This window comes from Chionomys nivalis, chromosome 22 (genome assembly GCF_950005125.1).
Source record: "Chionomys nivalis chromosome 22, mChiNiv1.1, whole genome shotgun sequence".
Taxonomy (NCBI): domain Eukaryota; kingdom Metazoa; phylum Chordata; class Mammalia; order Rodentia; family Cricetidae; genus Chionomys; species Chionomys nivalis.
This window is the reverse complement of record NC_080107.1, coordinates 7,149,823-7,176,182: the sequence shown is the minus strand read 5'-3', so window position 1 is coordinate 7,176,182 and position 26,360 is coordinate 7,149,823. Positions and strand designations below refer to the sequence as shown.

General features: G+C 42.8%; 1 protein-coding gene across 3 annotated transcripts; it reads right to left on the bottom strand.

The window, feature by feature from the left end:
* Positions 1 to 3,630: 3,630 nt before the first annotated feature.
* Prkra (protein activator of interferon induced protein kinase EIF2AK2) lies at positions 3,631 to 25,882 on the bottom strand. 3 transcript variants are annotated; one of them, XR_009056005.1, is made up of 9 exons: positions 25,672 to 25,882; positions 25,006 to 25,175; positions 18,221 to 18,302; positions 15,198 to 15,276; positions 13,806 to 13,923; positions 11,276 to 11,370; positions 7,205 to 7,379; positions 6,562 to 6,919; positions 3,631 to 6,213 (listed from the first exon to the last, which is right to left on the bottom strand). XR_009056005.1 is itself a non-coding variant. In XM_057755496.1 (8 exons), the coding sequence occupies exons 1-8, from the start codon at positions 25,734 to 25,736 to the stop codon at positions 6,762 to 6,764; spliced, it is 942 nt and encodes a 313-aa protein (XP_057611479.1). In that variant the 5' UTR covers positions 25,737 to 25,882; the 3' UTR covers positions 6,280 to 6,761. The 3 variants fall into 3 exon arrangements, 2 of the variants coding, with proteins under 2 accessions (XP_057611479.1, XP_057611480.1); XM_057755496.1 differs by lacking the exon at positions 3,631 to 6,213 and having other exon boundaries at positions 6,280 to 6,919; XM_057755497.1 differs by lacking the exons at positions 3,631 to 6,213; positions 25,672 to 25,882 and having other exon boundaries at positions 6,280 to 6,919; positions 25,130 to 25,175.
* Between the last annotated feature and the right edge of the window lie 478 nt (positions 25,883 to 26,360).

Sequence of the window (26,360 nt, the reverse complement as noted above, 5' to 3'; positions counted from 1 at the left end):
GTAAAGGAGTTTCAAAGCAGTCACACCTTAAACTTTATTGCACACCTGGGACGGGAATGATCGCTGCCTGGAAACGTTCCCCCAAACTGTGCTGTTTTAAACATGCTGACAATGAATGGCCGGACGTCAGACTCCCCAGGTCTGATCTAGGCTGAGGAAGTTGATCTGAACCGAGTTTTCATTCACTCCTCTTCAAGGTTTGTGCTCTGCCTGGACACCTGCAGGGTCCCCTCAGCTAATTATCTTTATTATTACAGAAATTGATTGAGGGTTATGTGCTACACTAAAAAGCAGCTCTATTTACAGGTACTATAATTAATCATCAGGATTTCTGAAAATGTCTTCTTCACACCCAGGCAGTACGGACAAGCCTGAGGGAATTGACTCCAGGGTTGCTGAGATGGCTTTGCCGATGAGAGAACTTGCAGTGCAAATCAGAGGAAATGAGGTCAGGTCTTAGAGTCTACAATGGAAGGAGAGAACTAGCTCCAGAAAATTGTGACCTCTGACCTCCATACTTGTGTCATAGTGAACATACACGCACATGCTCATCTCTCTCTCTCTCTCTCTCTCTCTCTCTCTCTCTCTCTCTCTCTCACACACACACACACACACACACACACACCACTGTCACATTTTATTCAAATTCAATGGCTTATTAGTCACACCTGTGGGTATATTAGCTGTTTTTGTTTTGTTGAGACAGGTTCTCTCTAATCCTGCTGTCCCAAAACTTGCTATATAAACAAGGTTGGCCTTGAACTCATAGATGTCTGCCCCCAAATGCTGGGATTAAAGGTATGGGTCACTAAGTCTAGTCCCTGGGATCACAGGTTGTATGAAATGGTTAGGCACAACCAATTCAGGAGCTGGGGAAAGACCATGGACTGGTATATCTCCCCCTAGTGGCCAATAGGTATAAGACTTTGCTAACTGGGACTCAAAGGTAAAACTCAGAGAAGACGGAATCCTTCCCACGCTTAGAGCACCATTATAGCATATGAGTTTGGTATGTGGGAACATATGACACAACATGCATTAAGAATAACTAAGTCTATATCTGTACACTAGCGATTACAACTGTAAAGATGCATGTTTGACTTTAAAATCCTTATAGAACCTCTGGACAGCACATACTTCAGAAAAAATGTGGTTGTAACTTCTTCATCCTCTGAGGTCCTTTGCATTCACGAAGGGAATGCACTCTGTGAAATGTCCTTGTGTCGCACAGTGTGTCAGCACTAATCTAGACAGTGCAAATCAGACATGCCCCCACTCTGTGTGGCTTACTGTTGCACACCCTGCCTCTGCCCCACAAGGCTTGGTAAATACGAGATGCATGAAGCTCCTGTCCCCATGGCGGCCCTGCACGCTGTTTTACAGTGAGTGTGGGGAACCACCTTTTTGGGGTGACTTCTGTTGCGATCCTAGCCAGGCAGGTTCCAGGGTAGGAGCATGAGGATTAGAAAATGTTAGGTAGGAGGAACAGAGCTAAGAAAGAATCACAGCAACATAGGCTAGTAATGGGAGGGCAACTCAGCAAATACTAAATGCTGAGTTCACCCTCGTTTTGTCTTCCATACACCCATGTACACCCCAATACAAAAGAGGGAAGACAGCAAAAGACTGTTTTAACATGATACAAAGTATCGACTGAAGACTGCTTTAACATGACACAAAGTATCAATTTGGATTTCTGTTCCACTAGGTCCTGTAGCCGTTCAGTCCCCAAAAAACCCACAGAGGTCTACAGTAACTATAAACTGGTTAGCCTATTAGCTCCAGCTTCTTATTACTTCTTAAAACTTATATTAGCACATAATTCTTGTCTGTGTTAGCCACGTGGCTTAGTACCTTTTTCAGCAAGGCAGTCACATCTTGCTTCCTCTGTGTCTGGATGACAACTGCAGACTGAATCTTTCCTCTTCCCAGAATCCTCCTGTTCTCCTTGCCCCATCTCTACTTCCTGCCTGGCCAATCAGTGTTTATTTATAATACAAGTGACAGGGTGTAGACCATTGTTCCACAGCAAAAAAAGGACAACTAGAACAGTTACTTGTTTCAATACTTAAGATATCAAGTCATTAATTCTTGAGAAAAGCATTCTGTTATTTAGGCAGCAAACCAAGTATCCTGAAGGCAGCCCTCCCTAGGTCAAACCTTCTATTTCAAAAGAAGAAGCAAAAGTGTGCTTGTATTCTCTGACCTTTGGTCAGGGTGAGGTGAATCTAGCCCTATGGGCCATATTAATGTCCAAAACACCAAGTAACCAAACCCTAGATCAGGGTGTGTAGCCACAGTTGTTGTTAGACAAGATGGAAAGGCTCACATTTTTAGGCCTCCACAAGTGAGCTATTTTTCAATAGGGTAAAATCCATTCTAATGATAAAAAGGAAACACAGGGACCGGTACCAGTAATACAGCTGGTCCTCTTCATCATCAAGAATTTACTGTGCGTAACTGCATATGGTACACATTGAAGGGCAATACAAATCTAGCAATGGCTTTATTAACGATGGCATAACAAAGATATAACCTGCTGTCTGAATAATTCCTAGTAGGTTGTCAAGCCAGTAAAATCGTCAGGGTAAATGATATTCTTGATCATTTCCAAAAGTTTATTTTCAGGGTTACAACTTCAGAGCATCAAAATAAATTCCATCTCTCCAATTTATAAGAGCTGCTGTTTGATCCCAACACTGAACCCTCAGGTGTGAAGTCTATCCATTTTAGAACTGATATCAGGGTGCCCACCCCTTTATCATTTTGAATGTCTTTGAACTATGATATAGTTCCAGTGTGGATTTAGTACTACTCACAGTGGACTTTGCCTTCAAGGGTAAATTTTATTTCTAGCATAGTCTTTGGAAAATGTTAAGAGGAATCTTTTACGAAATATTTACTTATTTGTTGAGAGAGAGAGAGAGAGAGAGAGAGAGAGAGAGAGAGAGAGAGAGAGAGAGAGAGCAAGCATATTGGTGTAATGCATGCAAGCGAAGGTCATGCTTTTGGGAGTCTTTGGTTCTCTCCTTCCACTATAGAATCTGGGGACTGAGCTCAAGTCATCAGGCTTACACAGCAAATGGCTTTATTCTGAGCACCTCTCAGGTCCTAAGGAATTTTTTCCAAATGCACATACAAATCTATAAAATGCAGCCAACAAAGAGTTACAGAAGAACTATCTACAAAATCATAACTTTCTTTAGAAATTGCAATAAAGCAAAGATGGTTCCTTGCTCTAAATAGAACCCTGCATAACCCAGATTTGTAATTTCATATGATTTATATCATTTTTTCTATCATCTGTTCCCACTTAGCTATACATTCTGTATCTTAGCTTGGACTCCTAGGGAGCAGACTGTGAGAGAAGACAGGAGAGGAGGGTTTGGCCGCAGCCTACAAAGATCTCATGGTCAATTCAGAGGCTGATCATTCCTTCTGAATTAAATCAAATTAAAACCAAAAGACCAAGACTTTATTTTGCTGGATGCAGGATGCCCAAAGGAGGGTGAGTGACTTGGATGTAGGCTCTAGATTGGATTAAATGAATGTGTGATTTAAACCATAAAAACCATAAACCATAAAAAAAATGATTGATTTATTTATTATGTATACAGCATTCTGCCTCCATGTGTGCCCACACACCAGAAGAGGGCACTAGATCTCATTACAGATGGTTCTGAGCCACCACGGGGTTGCTGGAAATTGAACTCAGGACCTCGGGAAGAACAGCCAGTGGTCTTAACCACTGAGCCAACTCTCCAGCCCCCTGAATTCTTTCAAGATGTCATTAACAGAAGAGATGGCTCAGTCCATTAAAGTACTTGCCCTGCATGCATGAGTCAGATCCTCGGAACTTACAAATAAGGCGGTTTTCCAACAGTCTTGGAGAAATATTTGAGGCATTTTTTTTATGAAGTTTTCATTTATTTAGAGTGCAAGTGGCAAGGCAGCCCGTGTCTGTGACCCCAGTGCTGGGGTGACTGCGACAGGCACATTCCAGGGGCTCCCTGGCCAGCCAGCCTGGTTGAACCAATGAGCTCCAGGCTGGACGGGAAACCTATTGTCAATGCATAAAATGGAGAGCAGTGAGAGAAAACACTTGACATGGACCCGAGCCCCCACACGCATGTGTACATATATGCATTCGCACAGGCACAAACATATGACACGCCTTCAGAGACGATAGAAGGCAACGCTGGTTCTTGTTAATATCTTGTTATCAGTTTCTAAATCTCCCACATGGCTTTATTATGATATATGTCTTGCCACAGAGGCCAAGGAATCATTTTTCCCCCAAAAGAGGTCATGGCTTCTGCAGACCTAACCAGCTAGTTTTCAATTCTTTGAACTCCTGCCATTCTTACCATTCAGTCCTAGGCCTGGTCCTAGGCCTCCAGGAAGGCCTTTTGGCTTTCACACAGAGCTCTGAATGATCAATTATGATGGTTGTTTTTGTCAACTTCGCTGGATTGAAAACAATATATTGGTGAGTAAAGCCTTCTGGGTGTATCTGAGGTTCCCAGGGACAATGAAGCCATGAAGGGTATAACCAAATGTACTAATTCAATGTACTAATGAGTTAAAAATTTGAGTAAACTATTGAGGGGAATGAGAGGTGGACCTAGGCAGAGGAAGTGGGTCACCGGGACTGTGTCTTTGAGGGTGCAGGTTGGCACTTGTCTTTTCTCTCCTTCCTGGCCTTCATCAGGTACTACCGGCTCCTACTGCCCCATCACGCTTCATCTCAAGTCCACAGCAAAGGGTCCAAATGTTCTAATGTATGAAACTAAACTCTCTCAAACCCTGAGCTAAAGCAACTCTTTTATCCTTTGGTTAGGGATGTTGACTCAGCCATTAAATCACCCGTATTTGGCCATATTTTTCAAGGCTGCAACAGCGATTAGCAATAGCTGGCCAATTCTTCCATCCTTAAGTGCTGGTTGCTTCTATATTTCTCAGTCATCTGAAACAGAAGCTGGGCAGCTCAGCTTACTGTCTAAAGTTGTAATAAATGCGCTACCCCAGCATCCTAGGGGCTGTGGGCTCTGTTTTCCATCACCGAGTGGGGCTCACATCCTGTAAGCCAGGAGGCAGAAGGAGGTGCAAAATCCCACTGACTCTCCTTTCTTATGCCACTTCTTCAAGCATCACAGCATGGGCTTCCGGAGAAGCAAATGGAGTTGAAATCAGAGGATAGATTAGGGGCTGCTAGCTCTGGCAGGAAAGGAAGGCCTGTGAAGCAGAGGGAGAAGTGGGGATAGCACAAACACAAAGGCAGCCTCTAGCCGGGGTAGTGGCACAGGCCTTTAATTCTAGCACTTGGGAGGCAGAGACAGGAGGATCTCTGGAGTTCAAAGTCAGTTTGATCTACATAGTGAGTTCCAGGACCGCTAGGGCTATGTAGTGACCCTGTTTAAAAAAAAAAAAAACAAATTCAAATCCAAACCACCCACAAAATACCCACAAGACAGAGTAAACTGTCCCCGCGTATGGGGAACTCTGGAACTGAGATGAGATTATGATCATCCCAATGTGGGCAGTACGGTGACTCTTTGAACGCAGGCTGCCTAGAAAGGATGACTGATTGGTGGCTGTCTCCAGCTAGGACAAGCATGGAGAAGTCTCATAGAATATCAGCCATGCTCCCAGAAGGAACTAGGTCATCGTGCATTTAAGAATCTAACCCTTTCCAGTCTTTCCCCACAGCTTTTCAAATGGATGTATTTTGACATTTATGTATTGATTGATTGTGTGTATGCGTGTGTCATAGCACACCTGTGGAGGTCAGAGAACCACGCGTGGGAGTCAACTCTCTCCTTCCTCCATGTGGTTCTGAGAATCAGCAAGCTGTCAAGGTTAGCAGCAATCCCCTTGACCCACTGAGCCATCTCCTGCTCTTTTTCTAACCTCTAAATCAAGCCAAGTCTTTGAAATATTCTGGTAAAAGAATTGAATGAATTGGAAAACGTTTCTGTTGTCATCATTTCTGTAGTAATACTTTTTCAAACCACTAACTCACCAACAAATATTTGTGTCAAGGAAAAACACAATGTTGCACAGGCTTAGGGGGGAAAAAAATCAAGCAGTGATGCCCACAGATACCTGTGGATCGTCCTTCAGCTACAGGATTTTACCTTTGAATTTCTGCAGTAAGCTAGCGGCATGCAGATAACAAGCCATCCGCACGAAAATGTCCATCAGAGCATTCACCTACAAAGAAGAAAGCTACGATCAAATAAGTAGCTATTTAATAAAATGAGCGGAGCCCCCGTTATAAGAACAGCTCTTTATTCAGCGGTTTCAAATACACAGCACACCAACCATGTTCCCTGAAATCCAACAGTGACATTCAGCACAATCCTCAACGCTCTAGTCTAAAGCAGGATTCACGTCACAAAGCCTCGCCCCCAAAGGAAGTTTCAGCAGCAGCGAGACTGTTGCTAGCAGGACTTTAGCGCCTCATTGTAGGTCAAACACGCAGGTTCATCCAGCCAGCCTGATCTTGTAAAAGGGGTGCTGCATTCAGCCTTGTGTACAAAGTTTATAAATACAACATACCAGTACAAAGTTGAAGCCATTAAAAAGAGCTGAACAGCAACTACCAGGAGACAATTGGATCTGGAAGGCCGACGGACCCGGAAGAGACATGGACAGGACAGGACTCAACGTGTATCGCAGTAAATGTGCCACTGGGAAGAGGTGCGAGAGGGACGGAGGCGCGGCTGGAGAGCTCAGCTGCAGAGCTCAGCTACCCGCTCCTACTTCCTTTCTGCTATTATCTTTAAATACTGCAGAGCATTGTGCGCGGCGTCACTCTGTGCATTGCTGCAGGAGATGCCTGAGCCATGACACACGGTGATAGGACTGGTGGACAGTTCTGCAAGACACTGATACTGTCCATTGGCACTCAGTTCCTCTGTAACGACACATGTAAACATGACAGTCAGTGCTGGGTGTGTGTAAAGCAAATCCTTTAGGAAAGGGCTTTTTGTTTTTTTAAATTTCTGGTTTTTCAAGACAGGGTTTCTCTGTAGCTCTGGAGCCTGTCCTGGAACTAGCTCTTATAGACCAGGCTGGCCTCGAACTCACAGAGATCTGCCTACCTCTGTGTCTGAGTGCTGGGATTAAAAGCATGTCTCCAAACCAACAATAAAACAAAAAGGAACAAACGAAACAAGTCAGGATAAACAAGAGACCATACCTATGTCCAGATACGTTATGGTAAAGCCTTGCTCCTTGGCAATCTCACTCAGCAGCTGGATGTAGTCTGTGTTCGGGAGACTGAGGAGGCTTCTTTTTAGTAAGTTGATCTTTTCACCAGGGGAATTCCTCAAAGAATGCCAAGTACATCCTAGGGAATGTCCAACCATATTCGTCTAAAAAGCAGAGATGAAGGAAAATTTAGCTTCCTATCTGCCCCCACCCCCCAGCATCAGCGCCAGTGTAACTGAAAGCACTGGTTAGGAGCTGGAGAGACAGCCCAGGGCTTAGAGCACGGGCTGCTTTTCCAGGGCACCCAGGCTTGTTTCTTTCCAGCATTAGGTCTAGGAGAGATACTGCCAACAGAAAGGCTTTTATTTTGATAAGTTCTTCCAACTTGGGCCAGAAAGATGGCTCAGCAGATGAAGACTCTTGATACCAGCAGGTGAGGACTCTTGATGCTAAGTCTGATGCCTGAGTTTGATCCCTCAGACCCATATGGCAAAGGAAGAGAACCGGCTCTTCCAGAAAGCTGCCCTCTGATCCCCATACATAGCACCTTGCCCCCCCCCACCACTACCACATACCCAAATAAATGTAAGAAATACTTCCTGTTCGATTTCAGAACTAATTCACAAACCACCAACTGGAGGGGCTTGTATTTCCACACTCTCGCTGATACCAGTTAGTTATTAAACACTTTTGCTTTTTTTTTTTTTTTTTTTGGTTTTTTAAGACAGGGTTTCTCTGTGGTTTTGGAGCCTGTCCTGGAACTAGCTCTTGTAGACCAGGCTGGTCTCGAACTCACAGAGATCCGCCTGCCTCTGCCTCCCAAGTGCTGGGATTAAAGGCGTGCGCCACCACCGCTCGGCTTGCTTTTTTTTTTTTTTACTAACTTAAAAGGTAAAAATATCTTATTTTGCATGAATAAACTGAATATTTTTCTTTTCTTTCTTTTGTAATTTCCTACTGGGATTTTTTTAAATTTATGTGCATGAACTTTATATGTGTGAACAATGACTTCTTTCTTTGTTTTAGATATACTGCTTTTATTTACAGAATTTTGGCTGTACTGTAGATTCTAGCCAAATTCATTTGTTTTTGATTCTAGATTTTAAGTTATAGTTAAAACCTTTCCATGCCTAAGATTTTTTTTTTTTGAAAAGATATTCCATGTTTTCTAATACTTACAGTTGTATTTATGCTCAATCCTTGATCTGTCTGGGACTTATGTTGGTATGGGGGTAAGCAATTGACATACATGATGGCATACATACAAAGATACTATCTGGCACTAGGTGTCTGTGCACTTGCACCTGCTCCTGAGTTCCGTTCTGCCCTCCCACCAGCACCCCATGGTTTTACAGTTTCACTGTTTGCTTTATTCTCTGGGAAGGCAAGCACCCTAGCCCACTTCAAATTCTTGCTTTCTAGGGCTCTTGGCTCTGCTCAAGGATTTGCCTTTTGCTTTTTCCAGATAAACCTAGTAACATCCTTGTGAGTTTCAAACTGAAGTCTGGCAGATTTAGAGTAAGGCAACAAATATATACATTTTTATATATTTACTATATCAAGTGTCTGAAAAGAAATAAGGCCATATTAATCTAATTTTAGTTATATTCTTCAGGAGGGTTTTTAAGTGTTCCTATGTGATCCAGTTTTTTTCTATTCCAGTTTACCTCAACATAACGCTCTGATATTAATATTGAAAATGGATTTTATGGATTTTTTTTTTACACTTTAGCTCTTGCTTTATAAATAAGAATATTATTGACTTTTTTCTAACACATTTTTTTTTTCAGAATTGATTTTCTATTTTTTCGGAAAGTGTCAAATTTTGTTTTGGTGTGTGTGTGTGTGTGGTGTGTGTGGTATGGTATATGTGTGCACGTGGTATGTGTGAGAATGTGCCTCCACATGTGTCAACATTCTCCACCTTATTGTTTGAGTCGGGGTCTCTCCCTGGGCCTGGAGCGCACAGATGCATCTGGATTGGCTTCCCAGCAAGCCTCGGGGTCCTCTTGTGTCCGTCTTCCCAGCACTGGGATCACAGGCCACTGTGGCTGGCTTTATAGGAGTGCCACATTTCTGAGCTTAGTTCTTCTGGTGGCATGACAAGCACTTCACAGACTCAGTCATCCCCCAAGTGCTCAGGTTTTTGGTAGCCTATGTACTCACAGACACATTAAAGTCCACAGCAGGAAAAGAAGACAACCCCTTGCCTCACCTTCTCCTCACCTTCAATTGCTTTCCCCAAAACAATAAATTTAACCTTCTCTTTTTAATACTCTAGTTGTTACTTTCCTAAGACTAAAGAATGTGAAAACTACTGACTTCTACATTGATTTAATGATCAGTTACCTTGATACATTTTGTTACTGTTTCTAGTAGGTGTTTTGCTTTTGAGACAGGGTCTCCTGTAGTCAGGGATGCCTTCAACTTGTTATATAGCCAAAGGAAGCTTTGAACTTGGGATCTTCTTGCATCCACCTCCCAGTGCGCCACTGTACCCAGCTCTCCAGGGGTTTGCAGAAATAGAAACAGATTATTTGCATCTAGCAAACACTTCTGGCTCACCCTTTCTTGTTTCCAGCTTTACTGTGTTCCCTGTCGTTTAATCGCGTTCTTGATATTTCCAGAACAAGGTCAAATAAAACCTCTTACTTGATGTCCTGTTTTATCTTCTATTTTAATGAGACGATTGTAATGCAGACATGTAACCACAATTTTAGTAATTTTGGATTTTGTTTTTATCAGTGATGAGTGCTACAATTATCTTTTAAGCATCTATTGAAGATATTGTTTGTTTTTTTTCCCTATAATAGAGCCATAAGTTCTGTGAGGATGCTGCTGCCATTGAGCCACCGTGTGGGTGCAGGGCACCCAACCTGGGTCCTCTGAAAGAGCAGTGGGTGCTCTTAGCCACCGAGCCACCGTGTGGGTGCGGGGTACTGAATCTGGATGCTCTGAGCCACTGAGCCATCTCCCCAGCTCCTCTAAAACTCATTTTAAAATATACTCATTTCTCTCTACTTCCTCTGCCTCCACCTTAGCTTATATTATCTTATTGCATCTGCTTTCTATAATACCACTCTAGGGGGTCTCTCTGGCCCTAATACTAATTTACTCCCCATAATCTAACCAAGTGATTTCCTTTCTAACAAACAAATTAGATCTTTTTTTCCTGCCAAGATAAAATTTGTTAATGACTTTGCACTTCCCTCAGTATGAATGGTAAGCTCTTTAGTTTAGTTAGTCGATTTAAGAGATGATCTCTCTTTGCCTGCCTGGGCTCACTCTTTGAGAATTCCCTCATCTGTCACCATGATCTGGACTTACCAACCGCTAACAGTTCTTTGACTATATATGGCTTTTTACTCTGGGGACTTTGTGCTTGCCATCTTTGCTTGGAAATATACTTGCCCTACTTTCATCCCGTGTCTCAGCTTAGATGTTACTTCCTCCAGGAGATCTTCCTGAAACCCTAGTCTTGGCTAGATGCCTTCTTCCATGTTCTTGTCCCTCCCCCCACCTGGACTATCTGTAGCATAGTGTCTTTCAGTCGGCTGTCAAACTAGTTAGAGGCGGAAGCCAGCTGCGTACCGACACAGTGCAAACTCACCAAATGATCATGAAGTGGGCAGATATGAGCAAAGCAAGGAATGGCTATATAAAACAGCTATATAATGGCTATATAACACAGCTATATAATGGCTATATAAAACAGCTATATAATGGCTATATAAAACAGCACCATTGGGCTGCTGTCTGTTACTTTGCCTATTTGAACCTCCTACATGCTGAGCACAAAGCCATCCACTGTGCCACACTCTTGGCTGAGCTCTTGTTTTCAGACCCCATCCTGAGACTCTGAATCTACTGTGTCTCCCAGGCCCTCTTACCTGAACCAACTCTAGCCCACATCCAGAAGGCAACAAAAATTGGAGTCACATGTAACTCGACAAAGCCGAGAGTTTTAAAGATGGCAACTCTGAAGTGTTCACACAAGAAACGAAGGGATATTTCCTGTAGTTGGATATGCTCAGAATCCAATTGCCTGGTTATTACTTACTAGAGAAATGTGGTTCTCTGGAGAAATATTACTAAATTTGGCAAGAAATTTCTCAGCAGCATTTCTCTTGGCTTGTTTTTTGGATGCTCCCTTTCCTAGGTGAAAGAAAGAAGGAAACAGTAGATTTAGAAATTAATGTTCACAGACTATGGCCAAGTGTTTTATTAGTGAATACCTCAGGATTTTCATACATTGGACCAGAATTTTCTTATTGCACTAACATCTTTATTTGTTATAATTTTTGTGTAGATATATCTCAATATACCTTACATCCAAGGTCCTTCTGTGTTCACCTTTATTAAGTCTGCCACCACTTAGCTGCCATAATAAAACACACACACACACACACACACACACACACGAGTGAAAGCCAGGGGCCTACATATGCTAGGTAAGTGCTCTATCATTAAGCTGTATCACTAGCCCTCAAACAATCATTAATTATTTTTGAAAACATGTGTGTGTGTGTGTGTGTGTGTGTGTGATGTGTACATGTGAAGACATCTGTGTGTGGCTGGGCCCACTCATGTTGGTGCCCAGAGAGGTCAGGGGTCAACATTGGATGTCCCCCTCTGCTGCTTTTCATCTCTGTTACTTTTTGTTGTTGTTTTATTTTTTTTTTTTTCAAACAGCATCTTTCCCTGGACCTGGAGCTCGCTATTCAGTGGCACCAGCTCGCCAGTGAGCCCCAGGGAATCCGTGTGCCTCATTCTGTGCCCCCGGCATCCAGTGGGTGCTGAGGATTCCAACTCAGGCTCATGTTTGTGCAGCGAGCAGTTGACCCACTAAGCCATTCCCCCAGCCCAGTAATGCTTTTCTTAAACAGTTTTTCTTCAATAATTTAACTTTGCATCACAAAGTGAGTCCTTAGATCTAGCACACGAATCATGTGTGGTTTAATTCTGACCAATTAGATTTATCAAATATACATAAATTATAACCCCTAACTCTTCTTAATTTTAAAATGGTCAAGTGATGCTTCTTTTTTTCACTGAATACTTAGCCTAAAAATAGCATGGTTCTACCCATTCTATGAGAAGTGGGCAGTTACTTTTCCTACTTACTGCAGAGTCTTTGTGGTTGAGTTGACCAGATGGCTCTCGGTGCCTGTGAACCGAACCCCTCTGGTTTCATCCCATGATACAATCTCAAAGGCCAGTAAACTCCCTTAACCCCTAACTCTAATTTCTTGTTTATCATCTTTTATAAGTTGGCAACTATGTGAATTAAAAAAAACATAAATAAGGGTATAGGAGATACTGGGATTGAAAGGTTAAAAATTTACTTTTAGGCTGGATGGTGATGACTCACTCCTTTAATCCCAGCACTTGGGAGGCAGAGGCAGGTGGATCTCTGTGAGTTCAAGGCCAGCCTGGTCTACAGAGTGAGTTCTAGGACAGGCTCCAAAGTTACAGAGAAACCCTGTCTTGAAAAAAAAATCTACTTCTATATTTTAGTTTTATAGATTTAAAAGCTGAGGCTAGCCAGATGTGATAATAGCTCACACCTTTGATCTCAGCACTTGGGAGGCAGAGGCAGCTGGATCTCAGTAAATTCAAGGTCAGCCTGATCTACAAATCGAGTTCTAGAGCAGCTAGTGCTACATAATAGAGAGAGACCCTGTCTCAAAAACAAAAACACAAAACAACTGGAGATATAACTCAGTCACAGAACACTTGCCTAGCGCATGACAGGCGCATGTTAAATATCCAATACCACTAAACAATGAATAAATCAATCAGAAACCCAAGGAGATTACGAAGTTTGCTTGACCCTTTAAACCAAGGACTCCAGGAAGAACAGAAGCCAAGGTCCTGCTTCTGACGCAGGGTTTGCCGCACTGGCTCACACTTAGGAGGAAACACTGGCCTTTTGTGTCTAATCGTCAGCTGAGGTCTCATCCGTGCAGCGCTGGGGACAGGACCCAGGGCCTCATTTGTGCTAGGCGAGCCTTCTACCACCGCTTTGCACACATCGTTCATTCAGTCCCGCTTCAGTCTACTTGAGAAGCGGCCAAGCAGGCCAGAGAAGTTAACACGGGAATTCTCACTAGTACTTTTTAAAGGGACGGTTTTTTCCTCAGAGTTTATGTCCTTTATAAATCAAAATTTGCTGCAATTAAAAAGGACAACCTCTGTTATCTCCTTGTAATTTATGATATTATTCTTTATATTTTATGTTTTCGGGGGACTGGAACTAGGACCTCACACATGCCAACCAAACATGCTATCATTAAGATAAACACCCTTACTAGCTCACCACAATTTTTTTTTGCTGTTTAGTCTCTCATTCCTCACCCCATCTTTCTAGTCCAGTGAAAACTACTTAAGGCACAGAGCCTACAATTAGCCTGTCTTTTCAGTTACTGCCTCATTTTAAAAACATCAAATTCAGAAACATAGCTATTCTCAGAAAGTCAAACATAGTAGAAAAGAGACATCAATATTAAAAAAGCCACATGATAGAAATTTCTATAGCAATTCACCATCTAGAAATATCGCAAATACCTCTGATTGTAAGGATCAAGTACCTGTTTCCATGAATGACTCTAGCCGGCAAATAGTGGTGTATTCTCTCTTATGAGCAGGGCCTCCTTCCTGGGAAAGGGTATATTCAGGAAGTCGCCAGCCGTGGTGAATAGCCAGTTCCTTTAAATCAATGAGGTTATGATAGCAACTTTAACTATTTGATGGCTCAGTCGCACAAATATTTCTCTTTGATCCTGGTTCTGGTCCTGTGCTTGACAAGAAGCACGGTACCGGCCAACAGAACCCGGAGGAATGCCCTGTTATCTCCCATAGGCGATCCCACATCTTATATTCTTCTATCCAATGCCCAAACCAAAGCAGTTTGGTGCCATTGGCGGTACTTTTCTGTTGTGCCATAGTGAGCTGATGCCTGAGTTCACTGAGGAAGGCAGACTACATTTATTGTTTTCTTTCCCTTTTTGCCAGAATTAAGCAATTAAGTGGCTACCTCTCTCCTCTTGAATTTAGTTACACAGCCATGTTTCTGTGTAAATTCTGTCTCGACAGAAGAAGAAAGAGGGTTTTTTGTTTTGTTTCATTTTGTTTTTCTTTTCCAAGAGCAGTGAGAAATGCCATATTCTTAAAGCATAAACTTGTTACCCAACTACTTCTTGACCTTTTGGCAAAGCCAGGAATTAACACTCTACCCTGTTACACCAAGGCCTGCTTATACTGAGTGACAATTCCATTAAACAAGGCAAATACTGAACAGGAAGAAAGTCCAAAAGCAAGTTAATAAGAAAATAATCTCAAACTAGCTATGGACAATGCAATGGTCACTGCTTAAAAAACAAAATACTCGTTTTGTCTACAGGCCAATGTCTCTCTGCAGCTGTTGTTCTTTCTCATTAGCATTAAGAAAATTCAAGGTTAATAAAGAATTATGTAATGGCTGGGCGGTGGTGGCGCACGCCTTTAATCCCAGCACTCGGGAGGCAGAGGCAGGCGGATCTCTGTGAGTTCGAGACCAGCCTGGTCTACAAGAGCTAGTTCCAGGACAGGCTCCAAACCACAGAGAAACCTGTCTCGAAAAACCAAAAAAAAAAAAAAAAGAATTATGTAATATAAAAAAACAAACCCAAAATACTCATTGCTGGGGCCTAATGACATACGCCGCCATTAATCTCAGCACTCAGGAGTCAGAGGCAGTGGAGTTCTGTGAGTTCAAGGCCAGCCTGGTCTACAGAGTAAGTTCCAGGATACCGCAGTCACATAGAGAGACCCTGTCTCAAGATCTCACACACACACACACACACACACACAAAAGAATGAAAGAGAAAATGCTCATATTCCCCCATTATATTTAAAGTATCAACCATTTGTCTTGGTCTCTGTGATAGTACAAACTCATTACACTTCAGTCAGTAGACAAACAGTATGGGAAACTGACTTACCTGTAACGAGCCGATTGGATTCAGCTGGTTCTTTGGCTGTTTGGATGGATCAGGCATTAAGGGGTCAGGAACTGCAAAACTAAACATTATTTAAAGGTGTTATTAAATAAAGCAATCTCCTCTGAGTTGCTAAGTGGATGACATTGTACTCTCCATTCAGGCTCCTCTGCCTAAGCTCCCCCATTCCCCCTACATGGGCTGAATGCCCCTCACGCTGACTCCTTTGGGAATCTGATTGACCCATCATCTAAGAGCTAGGCCAGGCATCATTTCCAGATGTCGTCTGTTACCTCAATGGATCGTGATCTCTCATTCTTCCTGAAACACTGTACCACCAAAGTCGGTGGCACATGCCTATAATCTCACCACTCTGGAGGCAGAGGCAGGGGGATCAGGAGGTCAAAGCCAGACTTAAACATAGCAAGTCTGAGTTCTATATTAAAAAACTTAATCTGGCTCTTTAAAAAGTTGTTTGACCATAAATTATCCACTGTTGCACTCAGTCTGTCCATTCCTCTCCTAATTCTTTCTGACTCACATTGAACACTAATTGGTGATAGGGCCTATGCATTACTAACTTACATAAGCTTTGTACACAACCGACTCAATAAAAATATTTAAAATGTACATATGGAGGGCTGTGGATCAAAACACTTGCTACTCTTACAGAGAACTTGGGTTTGGTTCCCAGTTCCCGTAGGGTCAGGATGCCTAACAACCATCATAACTTCAATTCAAGGGGACCAAACACCTTTTTCTGTCTACTGTGGGCACCAGGCACACATGTAGTATACATACATACATATGAACAAATTACTCATACACACAAAATAAAAATAAATAAATCTAAAAACAGTTTCAGGAAGAGTGCATGTAACTATAATTTGGGACTATAGAAGAGGATTGGTTGGGCAAAGAGGCAGGGAGAGAGGGGCAGGAGTGATATAGATGCATACATGAGGTTCTTAAAAATTATATATAATAGTGTGCATATATGAACATATGCATGTATAAAGTACATTACTTTTATTTATGTACTTTATGTGTATGGGTGTTTTGTATGAGGGCATCAGATCTCATGGGACTACAGTTATAGATGGTTGTGAGCCACCATGAGGGTACTGGGAATTAAACTCAGGACCTCTGGAAGAACAGTCAGTATTCTTAACCACTGAATCCTCCCTCCAGCTCCTGAAAACAACTTAAACAACAACAACAAAAAAAGCACAACCATTAGTCAGAAAAATTAGCTGTAGCAATGCAGTTATCTAGGCTATACATGCTTTTTCATCCAGATATCTAGGCAAGAAAAATTTGTTCTGTTATCTGCTTGGTATAAGGTTAATCCTCTGAGATTCTGATGCATCTTGCATAAAGAAGACACCCTACATGAATGTGGTCTTAACATGTGTGTGGGGATTCTAACCAGGGGAAAGAGCAGCCTCTTCCTGGGGGGTTGCAATTATGAGTCACTGAGGAAATCAAGGCCTAGTTCTGGAGACACTGCACTCCGCGCTGACAGCTCCACAATGCAGGCAACTCAAGAGTCACTTCTGCCGTGACACGTGAGCCTCTGCTACCGCCATCTCCTCCAACTGCCAAGTTTAACCCAGGCTGACAGGATAGACGAGAATTCACTTACAATGCTGCATGCCGAAGCTAGGCAAGTAATTGGGATGGAGAAGTGAGAAAGTCTCTGTACTAAACCAGGCTACTGTAGGCCTGATTACAGCTTAGTAATTCCCATCTTATCTGTCAAGAAGCACAAATACATGGTAAAGTTTGTTAGCCTTTCACGGTGATAGAGTGAAATGCCCATGTACAGAGAGGACAAGCTGTTTGTTGGGTTTTACAAATGTATCCAACTCTCTGGGATGTGCTCTGGGATAACTTTTGGGCTGCACAGCACAGGAGGGCCACCACCCACAGGTGGAAGGGCTCAAAAGCTGTGCTACAAGAAGTGTGACTTGAAAGCCAGCATAAGCCACTTATATACAGAGGAGTAAGCATAGCCTTGTGAGTGCAGGCCTGAGGCAAGCATGTATCTTAAAGGTAAATATGTTACTAGTTTTAAAAAACCCCAAAGCTTTGGAGTGACTGAGAAGGAGAGCTACTGCGTGGAACTTAAATATTCTCCCAAATCTCTAAGTCTCACTATGGCTGGAGAACAAAAACCAGTCTACCCTAAACTTCACTGGCCTTTTGACCAACACTAGGCAGATTGCACATGACTGAACTCTAGGCATCTCTGGGCATGTGTAAGAGAGGAAGCGAAGGCTTGCCATGTTCCACAGTGGGCACAGTGTAAATAAAAGACATAATTTATGAGCTATACAATGCTGCAAGGCCAATACTCTTTCTAAAAGCACTAACAGTGGCAGACATTTCCACCCGGAAACGTATGGAATTACTACCTGACTTAACATAGCCCTGTACTTGATACAGGAAAGGTACATTCTTGCCTCCTTTTCCCAAATGAGAACTCCTAAGAGTACTTTCAACTAGGTAGAGTAATATATGCCTATAATACTAGCATCAAAGAGGATGAGGTAGGAGGACCATTAGCTGGAGCCCAGCCTGGGCTACATAGTGAATTTGAGGCCAGCTATGTTTTATATAGGTATGCATTAAAAAAAAAAGTAAGATCATCTTTTAAAAGAAGAAAAGTACTATTTTTACTGACCTTTTTCCATCTTACATCTTATTTTCTTTAGTGTACAAAAAATCAATTAAAAATAAATACCCTGTATATTAAGAATATTAATATCTGCTGCAAATGCTGATTGCACTCCAGCATGACCCAGTAAAGCCTGGTTCACGACAGCCTCCCACCAGCAGCTAACTTCCAGATTTAATAGGCTCACATTGTCTCTAATGGATGGCAGGCTTTCACAGATATGGGATTTTAGAGTGAAGACACAGCCAACCGCTCACTCTGTTGCTTTTGTGAGCATGTTAAAATTTTTCTTCTTACCTCAGCCATGACGATTTTGAGCTGCGGAATACAAAGAAATTTAGCTCACCAGATACTTGCGTTGGCTTTCAAAATGTTGATGGCAGCCTCTGCAGCTCTGTGCTTCGCCAGCTTCTTACTGGTCCCTTCACCTGAGTTAAAGATGGGAAAAGAAGAAAGGTCTCAGTCTCTGTGAGGAGGTATGGGCTCCATAGCTGTCGCCACAGTGCGAAACAAAGTCACTGTATGCATGCTTACTATGGAAGCCACCCACCACCACGTGCAGTTATATTACTACCATACTCAACCTGCACAGCCAACACATCAAAGTCATTTTAAGAGTATTACTTACTTGAGTTTCTGCATACGTATATAAAACATAATTTCTATGACTATATTATATATAAAATAGGGATAAGCTAGATCATATTGTACCTCCTGAAGAAACAAAACTTAGCATTTTGCTCTTTGTTGTGAAATACCTATAAACTGTGTGAAAATGTATTGCTGTGATTTGTGTAATTAAGAGCTGAATAGCCAATAGCTAGGCAGGAGGTATAGGCGGGACTTCTGGGCAGAGAGAGGGGAGGGAGGAAACAAATCTAGGAGCACAAGAGGTGCCAGTGGGACTTTAAAGAAGTACAGTAAGGATCAGAGGTCATGGAGCCATGCAACAGAACATAGATTAAAACAAATGGGTCAGTTCAAGTTTAAGAGCTAGTGGGAGAAGCCTAAGCTAAGGCCAAGCTTTCATAATTAATAAGTCTCTGTGTCATTATTTGGGAGTTGGCTGGTGAGACAGAAGACTCATTACATTTGGTGCCTAACGCATGGCATGTACATCCACATAGGGCCCGAGAGAGCTGGAAAAAAGTTCCGAGCAGGCTCCTTGTTGGCAGTATATACAGGCTCTGGTACCAAGAGGCCCTGCTGCTAAGCACTTGAATGGGGTTTAGAGCAACAGGTAGCATACTATTTGATGACAAGAGACTAGGCAGATGCTCCTACTGAAGCTGGGGCACAACAACGGGCTCCCAGGCCAGTGCCGTGCAGGCATGAGGTTCCACTCTCACAAAATTGAGGGGGATGGAGCTAGCTGCCAGAGCTGCCCAGTGTCTGGCATGGCCATTTATGGTTGGTCTCACAGTCAGAGAGGCTGCAGGTGCATGCAAAGTGGTTCAGACCAAGGATTCCTTTAAACAGATATAGTTTAAAAATGAATATAGACAGTCATAGAAAAAATAGTTTAAAAATAAGTCTTTAAAGAGAAAGTAAAATAATATTTAATAAATAAGTCATGTAAAGATGGGAAATACACAGGGTGCCTGGATCCTGTATGGTACTTCATTGACTTTGAATTTTTCAAATACTAACGTACAAAAAACAATATCTGTTGAGAGACATTGGATTATGGAAACTACTAAATTAAGCCAACCTATATATTTTAAGAATGTTTTCACTTCAGAATGGAAATCAGAAAATATGTTGCATTGGATGAAAAGTTATGTCTTTGTTTCCACTAGAATCAAAAAGTTATGATTTCAAAATTAATGAAGATCAGATTTGATCGGGGGGAGACCTCCTGAAAATGTTGGGTACAGACATGGAAAAGAAACCAAGAAAGATTACAGGGCAGGTGACATATATGCTGGTCCCTCTATTATGGGAAGCTGAGACTGAATGAAACATGATAAATCTTATTGGCTACAGAGTCCTCATGACTTATTCTTACATGCAATCCTTTCATATGGCATGGATAGAGGTTTGGTTATACAGTAAAAACAAACCTATAAAGTTAACAGATGCCTTTTACCTGCTCAAAAATAAAACAAAAAATCATTTTAACTGACTTGTGTGCACTTGTGCACTGCTTGTGTTAATGCAGAAATATATGTTACCTTTAAAAGTTTATGTGTTTTCAGAAAAAAAAAAGGACCAGACCCATAAAGACAGGTAGCCCAGGTGATCCAGCCCTTCAAAATGCATCTGTTGCAGTTTCATCAAAATTTTACATCCAGAACAACTTCAAGGCTGCTAGCTAAGATGGTCCAACCTCATAGACTTCAAATAAGCTCTATACTTTCCCACCACACAGAGACTAAACAAATAATAATACAACTAATTTTCCTAGGACTTGACCATCATCCCAATTTCCCAGGGTCCCCCAAAGATACTGTCACCCCCAGACAACAGGAAGCAGTCTAGAGAACATCACACCCATATTTCCAAGAGGGGGAGTGGGTGGTTTTGGCCGTATGGTGGGGTATGGATGTTTGTCATCATTTTGAGGGGGTTGGTTATAAGTTGTTATTGGTCATAATCAGGAAAAAATACTGAATAAGGGAGATTAGATTCAAGGATCTTTCTTTTTTTTTTTTAAATATTTATTTATTGTGTATACAATATTCTTTCTGCGTGTATGCCTGCAGACCAGAAGGGGGCACCAGACCTCATTACAGATGGTTGTGAGCCACCATGTGGTTGCCGGGAATTGAACTCAGGACCTTTGGAAGAGCAGGCAATGCTCTTAACCACTGAGCCATCTCTCCAGCCCCTCAAGGATCTTTCTGAAGGGAAAAGGGGATATAATATAGAAATGATGGGATAAAAGGGTGAATTGTTGAGTCTACTTTTGAACAACCACTAGTCTCAAATATTTTACATTGATGTGGATTTTTTTATATTGATACAAATTTAAGGTTCTTTTGTTATATTGTATATATGTTTCTACTCTTATTTAAGGCATTATACCCATGCAGCTCACTAACGAATGTAAAGTTCTAGTCCTAAAAGTTATTAAGGATAATAAAGAAAAACAGGTTAATAGTTCGTCATCTATAACAATCAAACTTATAGTCATGTTAGGTATATTTTCAAGATCAAACAAAGATACATTTAAAATGGATAGACGGTCTTCAAACACTTCACAGGCCTGCAGAAATATGGAATTTAAAATGTTTTAGTAACTTAAGGCTTTTCATGACAGTGAGACATGTCTGTTCCTAGCAGCATCAATTTACTTCAAAAAGGGATAATGGGCATCAAATAACCTCCACATGGAGTTTGCTTTCAATGTGACAAAGCTAGCCATTTGGGCTAGCCATAAGATAGAGTCAGGCCCTTGCCTTGACTGCTGACAGTATGCTGTCCAAACTGGGCAAGCAGGACACAAAAAGAAAGTGACTGTTGAAATTTGCCAAGACAGGGTAGGATAGTCATTCAAAATTCCTGCTTTGCAGAAAAGTCTGTCAGATATTCTAGGCTCATAGGCCTAAGATGGATGCCCCAATGTTACAGAGGAACCTTGGGTGATTGCCCAGGTAGCCAGATAACTCTGTTATTTTTATAATTTTGGAAGTTACTTGCTCTACACTTCCTATTATATTCTTCTCAGATCTTTGATGGAGTTAAAGACTGGTAGTTATAGTTTTATAGTTTTCCTTGTTATCAAATTAAAAAAAAAACTTACATAAAAGATATAAAGTTTATAAAGTTGAGAGACATGAAAGTTTAAGTTATTTTAAGTTATTTAAGTCTAAGATATTTTGGGGTCTAAAAAGATATTTTTAGGGTGGTAATACAAGTTATGATAGAAAATGGTTTCGGTATAAAATTTTGCATTCACTAAGATAGATAATAGAGTATTTTCTCCAAATATGCTAAATACAAATGGACTGGATATTTTGAATGCAATTCTTACCTGATAACTGTTCTTATTGTATATAGTTTTACTATATTATAGTTAAAACCTTTCCTTTTCATTTAGACAAAAAGGGAGAAATGCTGTGGGATATTTGTTGGTTTTTCGAGACAGGGTTTCTCTGTGGTTTTTGGAGCCTGTCCTGGAACTAGCTCTTGTAGATCAGGCTGGTCTCGAACTCACAGAGATCCGCCTGCCTCTGCCTCCCGAGTGCTGGGATTAAAGGCATGCACCACCACCGCCCGGCTGTGGGATATTTGTATACTGTGTGAAAATGTATTGCTGTGATGGGTGTAATAATGGTGCTGAATGGCCAATAGCTAGGCAGGAGGTATAGGCAGAACTTCTGGGCAGAGAGGAAGGAAGCAGGAGATGAATCTAGGCGTATGAGAGACATCAGCCAGACTCTAAAGGAGTCAGACATGGTACAGATCACAGGTAACTGAGCCAAGCGACAGAGTGTAGGTTAAAATAAATGGGTTAATTTAAGTTTAAGAGCTAGTGGGACAAGCTTAAGTTAAGGTTGAGCTTTCATAATTAATAAGAAGTCTTCGTGTCATGATTTGGGAGCTGGCTGGTGGGACAGAAAAAGAGTCACTACAATTCTTCCCAGAGAGGGTCTTCTGCAGCAAGCTTTCTTTAAGGAAGTCACTGACAGTCCCTGTTCTAGCTAAGCAGGCAGGATTACACATCACGTGCAGTAGAGAAGGGTCAACAAACAGAAGACGAAGCTTACATCTTAAGTCTTCCACTTATGTAATAGCTAACATGGGTAGACAAGGGGAGGGCATTGGAAGACGGAACTCTTCATTTCAGACATCACATGAGGTAAATGGTGAAGTCCGATTTTCCTTCTGAGTTCAAATCAAACTCATGGAGAATGCTTTCAAGTATGACCCTCAAGTATCAGAGGACACAGAGTCCTATACTCCCTCATCTACTAAAACAGACACTGGCTGAACAGAATCTCTTCTTTTCTAGGACTGACAGTCAAATGTATGTTAATAGATATTTGAAATACAAAGGGCATGTTGTAAGCCTCAGTGTAAGCTATAAGGAGGCACACGAGATCAGCAGCTTGCCACTGTGGCCATCCAGTCCCACCTGTTCAGAAGGCTGAGGCAGGAGGACTGGGAATTAAGGGCCAGCTTGAGCTCCCACCAGAAACCATATCAAAATCAAAAAGGAAAAAATTAGCAGCTTAGCTACTCTTGAAGACACTCACGAAGTTTTTATGGGGGGAGGGAGAACTATATAGACTTCTTGAAGACAGACCAAAGCCAGTGAAGTGAGGGAGAGCCGAGGACTGGGAGAGCCTAAGATTGGGAGAGCCTAGGGTTGGGAGAGCCTAGGACTGGGAGAGCCTAGGATTGGGAGAGCCTAGGATTGGGAGTGTCGAGGACTGGAAGATCTGAGGATTGAGAGAGCCAAGGATTGGGAGAGCCTAGGACTGGGAGAGCCAAGGATTGGGAGAGCTGAGGATTGGGAGAGCTGAGGATTGGGAGAGCTGAGGATTGGGAGATCTGAGGATTGGGAGATCTGAGGATTGAGAGAGCTGAGGATTGGGAGAGCTGAGGATTGGGAGAGCCAAGGATTAGAACACTGTAGCAGAAAGATTTCTATGACAAAATAGAGCCAAGAACCACGGGGAAGGGGGATAGGCTAGAATAAGGAAGATAACTGTCTTAGTTAGAGTCTCTATTGCTGCAACCCAAGCAAAGATGCCTTGAAAGCACACAGGTAGATGGACTGTTCTGTACCTGGCTAAAGACAAACATTTCAGAATTATTAGTCTTTAGATAATCATTGAAGCTGTGAAGGCTGAGAAGTTACCATAGAAAGGCAGGATAAGAGGAGATCTAAGGCAGGACGGTTGAAATAAATTGCTCATCTCTAACCTAAAATGCATCAAGGGGGAAAATGGCTATTTTTTTCTTGAACACACCTAAATATTGGAAAAATGACCAGCTAAGGTAGTAACTCAATCTAACCTTGTGGATTTCTATAAGAAACATTCCAGCCTATACCTACAATCCATCTGCCCCCACCACACACAAATAAAAACAGCCTCAATTTTTTGAAGCGGCTTCAATGATTAGAGGCAACCCCAGACTCCCAGAAACAAATACATGATACATTCAGACTAAAATTCCATTAGACAGCGAAACTTCAGCTTTTCCTAAATTTTTTCTTTGTATATTTACAAATTAAATTATTCAACATTTTTAATGCTTTTAACTAAATAAGTATATAGGAAAATGTCCACATTTACAAATGTCAGCTCTGGTTGCAATTGCTCAGGCTCAGACTGAAAGAAGATCTGAATTTGAACTATAAGACTTTATTGCTGTGTGACCTTGGAAATATGACTCATGAAAATGTCTCTGAACTTCCTCCTTCATGAGTGAAAAGGAGAAACAATCTTATACGAAATACCTGTGTAGTATCGAGAACAAGAGACTACTGTGCAATACAGTGGAGAGGGATATAGTATAGGATTCTCTGTCTTCCCAATATGTCATGGACACAGACTCAAAAGTGGTACCAAGAATTCAAAGTTCCAGATGGGTCCATGAAGGGGGAAACTCAGAAAATTCTGAGGTGGTGCCTACTAGTATCTGTATTTGTCACTTTGAAATGTACCTACTGACCTAGCTATGACAGCCCCAAGAACATTTCCAGCTTCTAATTCTTTTTTTTTTTAAATATTTTATTTATTTATTATGAATACAATTTTTGTCTGTGTGTATGCCTGCAAGCCAGAAGAGGGCACCAGACCTCATTACAGATGGCTGTGAGCCACCATGTGGTTGCTGGGAATTGAACTCAGGACCTTTGGAAGAACAGGCAATGCTCTTAACCACTGAGCCATCTCTCCAGCCCCAAGCTTCTAATTCTTAAGAGGAACTTTAGCGGGCTCCCTCGGTATAGGAAGAGATGTGCTGGATGCTTGGAAACCTTCTGAGCTTCTGAGCTTTTTTACATCTTAGGGAGACAAAAATTAGGGAGCAAAACAAGTGAAGTTGATGCTGGAGTCTGTCGTCTGCTCCCAGAGGTGTCTTAGGTAAGGGGGGGGGGTTACTTTTCCTAACTAAGAAGCAACACAAAGTCGGGGCCGCCAATCCACATGGTCATGGGGTTAGCTGCATACAGACCTGTGCAGGTTATGTCACCAACGGTTACTCTGAAGGTGAAAGTGGGCACGTGTATTTGCACATCGGATCTTTCACATTCATAAACTGGGATGTTCTTGGTCTTCATGCCGTATTCGTGCAATACCTGAATCGGTGTTTTCCCAGGCTTGGCTGTTATCATCTTGCCCAAACTACAAAAAAACCAGAAAAATGGACGCTTTGAACGACAAAACTGAAAGGGAAGCAAAGATCATCCACTTGTCAGTTTTGACAGCCACAAACGGTGACTAAAAAGCTCCAAGGCGCCCCAGTTGCCAGGATCAGTGGCAAGGCCTGAGCGCACCTGCGTCTGGGCACTGCAGCCCATAGACGAGGGTAGAGAGATGGGTATAGTGAGAACTTGAGCGCAGTGGGAGGAATCCTGAAGGAAACCGAGTGGGCTCGGGAGTTGCAGACTAGATCAAGCCTATGCCCGGGTCTGTGCAGCACCCCTGATCATAGCCTCCAGAACCTATAGTCGCCGGAGGGGCGGGGCGCGCGACAGATCCCGGGCCCGAAGGGCGGGCCCAGCGCCGAGCCTTGGGAAGGAGGAAGCTTTACCCAGAATGCAGCCCGACAGCCGGCTCCCCGCCCCGGCCCCACTGCCCACCCGTCTTGGGCCTGCGGCCTCGACGGCCCAGGGCTGACCTGAAGGTCCCGCTGTCCTCGCGCTCCAGCGGCGGGGCCTCGGTGCGATGCCTACTGTGGGACATGGCGAGAAGGGACGGCTGGGCACAGCGATCGAGAGTAGTGGGGATCTGGGTCCTCCCTCTCCACGTCGGCCAGATCCCGAGACGAGCTTGCCTGCCCTGCTGCCTGGCTCCCCCTCCGATAGCTGCTTGCCTCTCTCCAGAAGAGGGACAGGCGGAGTGGGGGGGGGGGGGGAGAGGCGGGGCTTTGGCGCGGAAGAGCCGGCCACACCCCCTCTCTGCCCGGCCTCTCGGTCACGCCCTCCTCTGCCATGCTCCGCCCCTCGCTAGTACTGTTTTGTTTTGTTTTGTTTTTTCTCTGCCGCTGCGCTGGGCGCCTTCCTATTCCCCCTCTGCGAGTCCCTGCTCTTCCCAGCTACGGCTCGCCCTCTGGTTGGGTTCCCTGAGCTTCTCAGCGCCCGACTCCAGGTCCCGCCCTCTCTGCCAGTCCCGGATCTTCCCAGTTTCTGCCTGCGCCCCGCTTCTGTTCCCTAGGTTTTCCCGTCCCGCCTTTAGTGACGCAGAGGCTCAGTCCTTTGTCCTTAGAGTGAGGCCCTTTCCTTTCCGGTGAGAAAGCTTGTAGTAGGCCGAGAGCCAGCAGGACTGAGCAGCAAGGGAGAAAGATAAGGGTTGGGCTACTTTAAGGAA

What these genes read in the sequence shown, in the direction of transcription:
- Prkra (XM_057755496.1), bottom strand. Translation starts at nt 25,736, where the DNA reads ATGTCCCACAGTAGGCATCGCACCGAGGCCCCGCCGCTGGAGCGCGAG. An exon ending in CAGAGAACCACATTTCTCTA is followed by an intron (nt 7,380 to 11,275) that starts GTAAGTAATAAC and finishes TCTGCTTTTTAG; the next exon opens with ACGAATATGGTTGGACATTC. An exon ending in CATAACGTATCTGGACATAG is followed by an intron (nt 6,920 to 7,204) that starts GTATGGTCTCTT and finishes GTGTCGTTACAG; the next exon opens with AGGAACTGAGTGCCAATGGA.